Source organism: Anneissia japonica, unplaced genomic scaffold, assembly GCF_011630105.1.
Source record: "Anneissia japonica isolate Jap-2015-1 unplaced genomic scaffold, ASM1163010v1 scaffold2756_len2360902_cov194, whole genome shotgun sequence".
NCBI lineage: Eukaryota > Metazoa > Echinodermata > Crinoidea > Comatulida > Comatulidae > Anneissia > Anneissia japonica.
Window position 1 is genome coordinate 2,347,500 of NW_022719050.1, and position 10,996 is coordinate 2,358,495.

A 10,996-nucleotide genomic window follows, 5' to 3' on the forward strand; every position below is an offset into this window, starting at 1 on the left:
CAACCCAAGACCCCTGTTACGCGCCTGCTTATAAGTGGGGCCCCCCCACTTTGAAAAACGTTCCGCCGGCCCTGACAACTGATGCCAGACAGGGGTGTAGGAGGTGTCACTGGTTCTTAATGGTCAAATTTGATTGAATTTGGTTTAATCGTTTGCCATTAGTAACATTTTGAACCTTTGACCTATGAACTTTGACATACGGGGTAAACAGTATTTTTTTTTGTGTGTTTAGAAGGTCCTAAGGATCATTCCTGGTAAATTTGAACGCAATTGGGCTATTTTGAAAATTTAACTCCGATGACCCCTATGTGACTCCTGATCCCAGACTGGGGTGTAGGAGGTGTCGCCGGTTCTTAATGGCAAAATTTGATTGAATTTGGTCCAATGGTTTGCCATTAGTAGCATTTTGAAACGTCACTAGAGAGAACAAAAGAATAACCCTTTAATGACCTTTGACCATAAATAACTGAAAACCATTTAAGACCCTAACATATGCCAATACATATGTACCCAGGACAAGACTGTGCTATGTTATTTGTGATAGAAGAAGTCTTTTATTCATTTTTTGAAAGTTTTTTACCCTAATGACCCCTATGTGACCTTTGACCCCAAGCAGGCGAACACCCCCATGTATGAGAGGTGTCACCGATTATACTGACAAGGTTTGGTTGAAATCGGTACAACGGTTTGGCACTAGTAGCGTTTCAAAATTTTGCCAGAAAAAAGATAAAAATTACCACTTAATGACCTTTGACCCCTTATCCCTGAACACCCTATAGACTCTGCCTTATGCCAATGTATATGTGCAAAGGACAAGACTGTGCTACGTTATTTGTGAGACAAGTAGTCTTTTATACGATTTTTGGTTTTTTGACCCTAATGCCCTTTATGTGACCTTGGACCTCAAGTTGTGAACAACACATAGATGGGAGATGGCACCGGTCCTACTAACCAAGTTTTAATTAAATCGGTCCAGTAGTTTGCCACTAGTAGCCTTTTAAAATGTTGCCAGAAAGAAAGAAAGAAAGAAACTGCTAGGAAACATAACCCAGTCAGCATGCTGCTGACTGGGTAAAGAAGAAACTGCTAGGAAACAGAACCCAGTCAGCATGCTGCTGACTGGGTAAAGAAAGAAGGAAGAAACTGCTAAGAAAGAGAACCCAGTCAGCTGCTGCTGACTGGGTAAAGAAAGAAAGAAACTGCTAAGAAAAAACAGAACCCAGTCAGCATGCTGCTGACTGGGTAAAGAAACTGCTAAGAAACAGAACCCAGTCAGCTGCTGCTGACTGGGTAAAGAAAGAAAGAAGAAACTGCTAGGAAACAGAACCCAGTCAGCATGCTGCTGACTGGGTAATTATTATTAATATAATTAATAGTATAAAAATATGATAAATAACTCGCATGCGTAAATGTCAAAGCCTGGTTTCCATAACACCACTACACACACTATCTCCTACATCTTTTGGCGAAGCTGATTTATCGGTAGAATAGAGGAGCCTTCTCAATTGCGTCGTACTCCTTGGGATTTCTAGATATTTTGTTAACTTTTCATTAAATCTTAGGATTTCTGGAATGATATGGAATTTTGAAATGTTTCTATCATGAAAGTGAGCAAATAAGGCTTTTGTTTAGAGCCATTTCCATTCTTTTCCAAAAATAATAGGGTGAATTTCGAATTTAAATATCTTGATATGTGCCCCATGGGCAGATAATAAGTTGTTTGCGTCAGATTACGTGGATTGAAAATGTTGAGCAAGAATATTGCATCTAGATAAATGCCAGGAAATCACACCGTCTCGATTTGCAAATGCTTTTTATTGTGTTTTTATTTGACAGGAGCTCAATCAAATTCATCAAAAATACTTACGCACCCCTCCCCCCCCCCCCCCGAAAAAAATAAGTTAAAAATTAACGCCTATTTTCTATTAAAGTGTGATTTTTATATGCTACTGGAATAATTTTGTTTAAAATACAAATGAAACTAGCGATACTATTTTCAATAGAACATGAACCCAGTCATTTTTTAAGAGATAGCCACTGTGACCTTTAATCTCAACCTGTGAACACCCCATGTTTGGTAGAAGTCTGTCTGATGCAATTGGTCGAATCGTTAGTCACTAGAAATACTTGATAATTTTCACTATAGTGACCCTTGTGAATATTTACCTATAGATTAAGAGTAGATTTTCGTGTTTAGAAGGTCCTAAGGATCATTCTTGGTAAATTTGAGCTCATTTGGGATATTTTAAAAATTTAACCCCGATGACCCCTATGTGACCCCTGATCCCAGACTGGGGTGTAGGAGGTGTCGCCGGTTCTTAATGACGAAATTTGATTGAATTTGGTCCAATGGTTTGACATTAGTAGCATTTTGAAATGTTACTAGAGAGAACAAAAGAATAACCCTTTAATGACCTTTGACCATAAATCGCTGAACACCATAAAGAACCTACCAATACATATGTACCCAGGACAAGACTGTGCTATGTTATTTGTGACAGAAGTCTTTTATTCATTTTTTTGAAAGTTTTTTACCCTAATGACCCCTATGTGACCTTTGACCCCAAGCAGTGAACACCCCATATATGAAAGGTGTCACCGATTATGTTTGGTAGAAGTCTGTCTAATGCAATTGGTTCAATCGTTAGTCACTAGAAGTACTTGATAATTTTGGTCACTATAGTGAAAATTATCAAATATTGCTAGTGACTAACGATTGGACCAATTGCATTAGACAGACTCCTACCAAACATGGGGCGTACACAGGTTGAGGTTAAAGGTCACAGTGGTTATCTCTTAAAAAATGACTGGGTTCATGTTCTATTGAACATAGTATCTCTAGTTGTTTTTTTGTTTAGATTCAATCTTAAGAGTTTTAATTTTCCTCAGTGGTCACGCTGGTTGTACTTGTGCAACTATATGCAGACAGTTTAACAATCTTATGTAAACCGTATTATGGAAATGTGTTTTTTACGTGGTATAGACCCTCCATCTGTGAAAGTCTCTTCCTGGGTCACCTCAATTTCAAATTCATGGATCTGCCACTGAAAACTCTGTTCAGATATCCTGCCCCTATTTTTTTTTTATTAAAAAAAAGGAAGAAAAAGAAAATTATATTAAGTCTGAGAGTGCTATTTCCGGCCATCTAGAGGTACCATAATCATACATTTTCTTACCTCAGTCCCAACCATGGTGGGGTTGAGGTATTATAGATCCTCCATCTGTGAAAGTCCCTTCCATGGGCCCTCTATTTTAAATTGCTGGATCCGCCTATGAAAACCGTTTAATACTGTTCATATTGAATTTTTAGAATCGATAAACTGAGACCTCAAATTATAAAAAAAAATATCTGAACTCTGACCCCTCGACACCCTTAGACCCCCTACCCAACCATTTTGGTACTCTCTACAAATTCGCACCCACTCAATAAAAATCCTGTTTACGGGCCTGTCTTTATGGATTTCAGGTAATTCAAAGACGTCGTGACATTATCGTAGACTTCAACCAACCTTGGGAAGAATTCAAAAACGGGTTTGGCAATTTGTGCGGTGACATGTGGATTGGAAACCAGTTCCTCCATGAGGTAACAACATCTGGAGAGTTCAAACTACGTTTGGATTTGGAAGGCATTGACGGAAATACGTATCACGTTACACACAACTCGTTTAAAATCTTGGACGAAAGTCAAGACTTCAAACTGAACATTGGGGAAATCATTGACGGTAATGCTGGTAAGTCTTCAAATTTCACTTTATGTAGAAAGTGAATAGATGTTCAGAAACATATGGCCCATCCTACAGACAAGTAGAAACGAAAATCACTATTCACAAGAATTAAGTCTTGAAGGCTTGCATGGCGAAGTGACAATAATAATTGATCATGCCTATGCTTTCGGTACACCACGTGCTACAATTTATCTCAATTGTTATAGACCTATTTGATTTTGAGAAGAACCGTTTGGATTCGTATATTATGAGAATGACAAAATATTTTAATTCGGCTGGTCACTGTTTTAGAATGAGTTAGTAGACCATTGTCTAAATCGAAAAAAGTCGGAAAGATAAAGAAAATATCTGTGTACCCAAGGGAGTCAATCCGTTTTAAAAAGTGGGGGGGGGGGAAACTAACACCTTGGCTGAAGGCCCGAGCCATGCATGGCTGGTGCCGGGGGCCCCAGGGCCAATGGTGGGATCCAGGGGAATAGTCCCGGTGCGGGACCGAGGGTCGAAGCTTCCCGGAAGCTTCGGTATTTATAAGTCAAATTTAATTGATTTTAAGCCCGTTTCATTTCATTCCCATTTATGTTGTAAACTACATAGGCCTATATACAAAATAATAATTTTTCGAACCATGAAAACAAATAAAAGAACTTAAAACAGCCACTCAAATCTAGTATATTGCCTTGACTTTTTTTTCTTTCCTAATCAAGGTTTGTATGCACTAAAACTTTCGGATATCAAAATAAAACATTTACAATTTAATACGTATACGTCTGCGTTGAAATTCCGGTGTTCTCTGGCGTAGGAAAGTAACTGACATCTTTACAGTTTAAAGCAGCATACACTAAGCTATGGTTAATGTTCAGATCAACGTTTGTTCGAATTACGACTACACTATGGGTGGAGGGTGGAATACATCTACCGTGAAGTTTACGATCATGTACAGGACTAGATAGGAAGCATACATAAACTATTAGGTTAAGTACAAGAGCACTATTATTTCATAAACATGAAGGTTATTGTTAACACAAGGTACAGGCAAAACTTAATTTAGCTCGCGACGTCATCGGTGAGATTGAGTAAACCTAACACTGGAGTTAAATTTGAGGAACCACTACTTAAACAATTGAAATTCATAATATGCCTACTAACCATTGTATATTGTTTAAATACTGTACATTTGGGTTTGGCTAATGTATGTATCCGTTATGCTGTGGTTGTGGTCGGGTGAGACTGCACTGCACTGCGGCTGCCGCTGCTTACCAGGAACCCAGTCCAAATGTCACATTTCTAATTAGGCCTACAGTGAAGACGAATAAAAAAATAAAGAATTATTCCCGTAAAATCTTGAATTGAAACCCTATGCTTCTTTCTTTTTGCAAACTTTGGATGGGCTTTATTTCATGATGGGCTTCCTTTCGAACCTACTTTTCAAAGTAAAGTGGGTGGTGGGGTGGGGGAAAATTCTTTTCAAAATGAATGCTCTAAATGTTGTGAATTTGTACAATTAAACAATAAATAAGGCTAAGGTAACATCAATCTGTATCATGGAGTGTATTTAACTGGCATTCAATAACCTAAGCTACTGTTTTAAACCAAGCTTGTTCTTAATTTATTTTGTTTTCTGAAATTCATGCAGTATTATCTCGAAAAGTAGCCTATGCTCTCTTGAAAAGAAGCCCATGGGCTTCCTTTCGAGGCTAATTGTGCAAACTAAAGAGGGGGCTTCAATTCGAGATGGGCTTCCTCTCAAGATTAAGCCCACTGGGCTTCAATTCGAGGTTTTACGGTATAGGGAATAATATTAAACACTGTACTGTACATAAAAAGAAATGAATCGTTTATAGTAGAAATCATTTTGAACTGAAATGTAGGCCTAATTGGTTTATACCTTTCCAAAAACTTTAACGCGTTTTTCTGGGCATCTATTGATAAATTCTTTAGCTATTATATTTAGCTAGATTAATAGCATCTAGCAAGTCACGACGTACATGACAGACCATGAGATAATTAAGCATTTCTTGCTCCATTGTGCACCTTTAAAATCATGGTGGAAGAATGACAGCTCATTATCCATCGAAGCGTCCAGTTCTGGGTATTTTGATATGATCTCGGCATTGAACACACCAGTTAACAATATATTACTCAAAGCTATGTATTCTTCAATATCCGTCGAAATGAGGTATTTTCTCAAATTTAAGATGGCGCTATCAATTCTTTGAAAATACTCTTTTCTGTAGAATTCTTGAGCAGATGTAGGGCAATACGAGTGTTCTCCATCTTTAAATCTTCTTGGAATGTTCTTTGTCTTGGAAGAGAAACTTTCTCTAAGCCACATTTTTCAAGTGCATTTTCAGCTGCAGTGGAAATCTCACTGAACTTATCATCGGAGCGTAGTGCTTGGAGTGTTTTCTCTGTCATTTTTGCAGCTTGTAGCATGCTGTCAACAGTTGTTTTTCTTCCTTGTAAACCCTTATTCAGTTGCTCGAGGCATTCCACAATATCCAATGAGGCAAACATCCCGAGAACATACTTTGGTGACGATAGGCTTGCTAGAAGACCACTGGCCTTGGCAGCAGTTTTGACTGCAAACTGATCAGCAGCTTGCTGGAGTGCATCCAACACATTTCTGTAATTGTTCTCCACGCATTAGCCAACGTGTTGGGCAAATTGGTTTTATGCGTGAGGGAGAAGGTGTGTCAGTTTCACCTGCATTCATGTTCTTATACATGGCTTTAAACTTTCCCGAACTCCTAAAGAATACTCCAAGTTCTTGCACAGTGGCCAATGCATCTCGCATAAATGGTGAAACTTGAATAGCTTTGGAGGCAACAAGATATGTGACATGAGCGCCACAATGCACATAACTAGCAAGTGGTTGTACCTTTTTTTTTTTATTTCAGCTTGACAGCCTTTGTACTTGCCGGACATATTGCTTGCGCCGCCATACGTCTGGGCTCTTAAATTTTCAATAGGCAATTGGAGTGCCAGCAGTATGCTTTTCAGCATTTTGCACAGTGCCTCTCCTGTTGTTTCATCGACATTGTACAATCCAATGAATTCTTCCTTTACATCAAAATCCTTGTTTACATGGCGTACGCAAATACATTCCTGTTCTTTACCAGTTATATCCTGTGTACCATCTACTATTACAGCGAACTCTGAAGATGATACTTCACTACAAATTTTCCTTAGTACAGAATGACACATCAGTCTTAGAATCTCATTTTGGATTTCACCACTTGTATATGTTGTTGCTCTGGATAGCCATGACTTTAAATAATTTGAGTCCTCAAATTACCCTCTGAAGTGCCCTTTCTCCTAATGGCAAGACATTGTTGCGCCAAGTACTTCAAAGAGGACATTATCTTGAGAAGTGCTGAATATGCTAACTGCTGGTCTTCTTTCTTCTTGTTTTGCAGCTGTGTAGACACGTTGCATGTTTGTCTATGGAGCATCCTTTCCTTTGAGGCGATCTTGTGTGCATGAGATCTTTTATGTTTTTTAAACTTTTCTATTGCTTTTTTCCAATTATTGAAACCTCTGACAACGAAGGTGTCCTCTGAACATCGTGCCATTCGGTTAGGATTTAGTTTCACTGCACTAACACAAGTGTGGCACAAACAGTTTTGAGGTTATGATCAAAATGTAGCCATGGGTACTGCTCTAAACCAATTTTGTTGGAAAGTCAACTTTCTGTTTGTTAGTATTTGCACAGGTATGCCATCTTTTGGATGGACTGGATCAACTAGAAAATCATTCTTGATATTAGGCCTTGACGTATACTCCATAGGGGAATCGCTTGAATAAGACATCTTTCTGGCTATCTGCAACATGTTCAGGTGGCTCTGATGTATGGTTATTGGCATCGGTTGGTTCACCTGTTAAAAATAGAATTTGTTTTATATATGTACAGTAATTATTATTCTATATATAATTGACGACCTACTCGCCATGGTTCATAATTACATTTCAAAGATCATTTCAAACACTTATCTTGTGGTGCAATATTTAAAAAAGCAATAATGTTTATACTTTACCACAAAAACAACGGTACACTGCACAAGATTAAAGAATACTAAATATGCACTGCCACTGCTTGTATGGATACGGTACGTGTGCATGTATGTGCTACTAGCTCTTACCTAGGCTAATATAGTGTATCTCTCCTATTTGTCCGAATAGCATTTGACCTTCTGGATTCAAACTTTCGTTAATTTTCGTGACCAAGTAACCCTCCTCTGTGCTAACTCTTTGACTGGTCACGATGTAGAAATCATGATTTAATATTCGTGATATCCCTCTCATTGCTATTTCGTCAACATAAGTACCGTTTTTACCCATATTACTTAGATAGTCTTCATCTATAAGGGCAAACAGTGGGTCGTCTTCATCCTGGAAAAATAAAGATTGCAAATAAAATTGATCACAATATACAAAATAATATCGTTAAACAACATCAGATGGAACAGCACTTACCAAATGTCGTAAGTAATTCACTAAAGCAGTCCTCATTTCTGTACTAGATCGGTTTGGTAAACCCAACCTCTCAAGCTGATCTTGGATGCAGTATAAGAAACAGTTTCCATCACCACGAACATCCTTTCTTATATACATGTTTGATAACGTTATGTTCTCTTTCAAACGGTTATAGAAACTTATGTATGTTTCACAATCTTGTTTATCAACCGCTATCCTATTCCCTGAGAGAAAAATGCACACTGGGGTGTATACTATCATAAAAGTAATATAATAAAAATATTACAACAAACTTTGGATTACTCTGTAAACTGTAGTGAATATAAATAATATTTCTCTATGCAAATACCAAAACATGTCAGTCAAATATCATAATTGAATCATGTTTTTATATATTATACTATCAGCATAATACAATACTGTACAGAGAGCATGTAGGCCCTAAATATAATCAATTGTAATATGACATTATGTATATTGTTTATATTATGTATAGTTAATATTCATCATCTTAAGCCTATAGTTGTATAGTATAAATGTATATACAAGGTATTTTAATGTAAACATTGTAAACATGACACGGTATTTGTATACTGACCTGGTGACACCTGTGACGGAAGTTCTTTTTCGGACTCGGGTGTAGATTTTGCAGGTTTTCTTGTTAATTTCGGAATCGTTACCAGTTACTTTTTTTTTAAAAAGTACTTAGTAGTGGTTGTTCAGTACGCCCATCAGGCCGTACATCAGCGTAAATATACTTCATTGTGTTATTTATTCATTTGAACTCTGTATACATTGTATTTAAAACCCTGTTTCTCAAAGTGTCTCATTATACACAGGGTAATGTGTATACACTCTCATTTAAGCGCCGCGGCCATGGGCGTCGATCGATGGTGACAGTCAATTGGGGGGGGGGAGGTAGGAAATCATATCAATATTTTTCGTTTTTTAGGACCAAAACCGAGTAAAAACACAATTATTTGAATAATTCGTAACCATCTCAGTAACCACTCCATCGATTTTATGGGTGCAACGGTTATCAAATTCTAAATTTATTGTGAAAACAATGAACTATACGTTGTTAAAATTAGAAGCGTTTAAACCTTTAGGCCAACATTTTTACAAACTCCAAAAATACACAATTTTTACTATAAATGATTTATTCCTTCTGTATATTAGGACCCGTGTTTAATATTATCTGCATAATACATGGATTCATGTTTTTCCTAATTTAAAAAAAAAATATAGGTAGAAAATTGAACTCCGATGTTACGTTGACACAGTCTCGCCATGACGTCATGATAAATTAATCACTTTTATATTTGTGAAATAAAAATGCTGACAATGTTTTGTGTGAATTCCTCTTCCTAGTTTGATCGTAAATTAGACGGTAGTATTTCCACTCACAATAGTATAGTCGCAATACTACTAGCACAAAGGTGAAATTCAAAAAGAGAAAAGGATTGATTTTAAAAGTAGTACTTAGTACATGTTTTATCTTGTTTGAGGCTTGCCCTTTATTTTTAACCTATTTTTATTAAAACATTTGTACAACAGGTGGTGTGTTCAATACTGCTGTCGATATGCGATTTTCTACTAAGGATAGAGATAATGATCTGCATAATCGCTTGTCATGTGCAAATGATTACAGAAGTGGTTGGTGGTACAAAAAATGTTTCATTTGTTTGCCCAATGGTAGAGTTGATGTGAACTTCAATTGCAAAATAAATGACAAAAAACTAGAAATGAAAATGGCTGAAATGAAGATTAAGAATTACGGGTAGAACCTATTTATTTGGGAATAGAAACTTCAGGTAAAAAATGTATCTTTATCTATTTTCTAAAGAAAATGATTATATTTTGCAATTTTTAAGTGACCATTTTAATACTACTAATTATAATAATAAGTGACACTCACAATTTTTTATTTTATTGATGTTGTTGTTAGCTTGGTATTTTAATTGTTTTTTTTTTTAATTTTAATGTAATGTTTTACTTACGGTTCTGAAGATTTTTTTAATACGTTAAAGTTGTGATTATGATGCAAAATACGGAAAAACAGCAATGTTGACTAAATGACGGTTGAGCGGAATTTAATTTGTAAACGTAGCAATTAATGAGTAAATTCTCGTAGGATTATGCTCCATGAAATAGGCCTATATAGATAAATGGACACTAGACTGGTAGGCAGTAAATGTATTAAAACAGTTAATTACAAATTGTGAACTGCTATTCACCATCAGTGTTAAAAAATATCAGTATATCGTTTTAGTCTACCTAACCATAATGCCAGTGACATGCGATATATTATTCTACAAAGTAATTTCATATCTACCAAAGAAAGACGTAGTGCGGAAATCCGTTGGATTCTCCGCCTAAAAACCCCGAAAAAAGGTCTTAATAAGGACATGGGCTTTGCCAGTGAATATACATTCATCAAAGACATTAATTAAGCAAGCCTAAACTTTGTTTACTCCAGCCCTATTTCATTTCCTGTATATTTATTTTGACTATGCTACAGACTTCACTATATATTTATTTTATATCATATTATATATTTCTGTTCCATATTTTTATCCATATAATGCTTTATTTTACCTATTTATAATTTTCCATTTCCTGCGTATATCCTATTTCTCTATTTGTTTAGAAGCCATCCCCTCACAGTCAGCATATCGTGGGAACAGCCATTATCTCCTTTCTCATTCCTTATTGTTTATCTATACTCAGCATTAAGACATTGTCTTTGCTAGTAAGCTTTCTTACTTTAGATAACAACTCAGCTCTCTAGTTAATTC

The 10,996-nt window shown here is 36.4% G+C and overlaps 1 protein-coding gene across 2 annotated transcripts in view; it reads left to right on the forward strand.

Moving 5' to 3' along the window:
- Positions 1–10,986, forward strand: part of LOC117110800 (fibrinogen-like protein A) — a 17,831-nt gene extending 6,845 nt beyond the window's left edge. For both annotated transcript variants that reach the window (XM_033253623.1, XM_033253624.1), the window contains 2 exons: positions 3,467–3,731; positions 9,756–10,986. In XM_033253623.1, the coding sequence (XP_033109514.1) occupies positions 3,467–3,731; positions 9,756–9,982 (492 nt within the window). In that variant the 3' untranslated portion in view covers positions 9,983–10,986. The remainder of the gene's footprint in view (positions 1–3,466; positions 3,732–9,755) is intronic.
- The last annotated feature ends 10 nt before the right edge of the window (positions 10,987–10,996 follow it).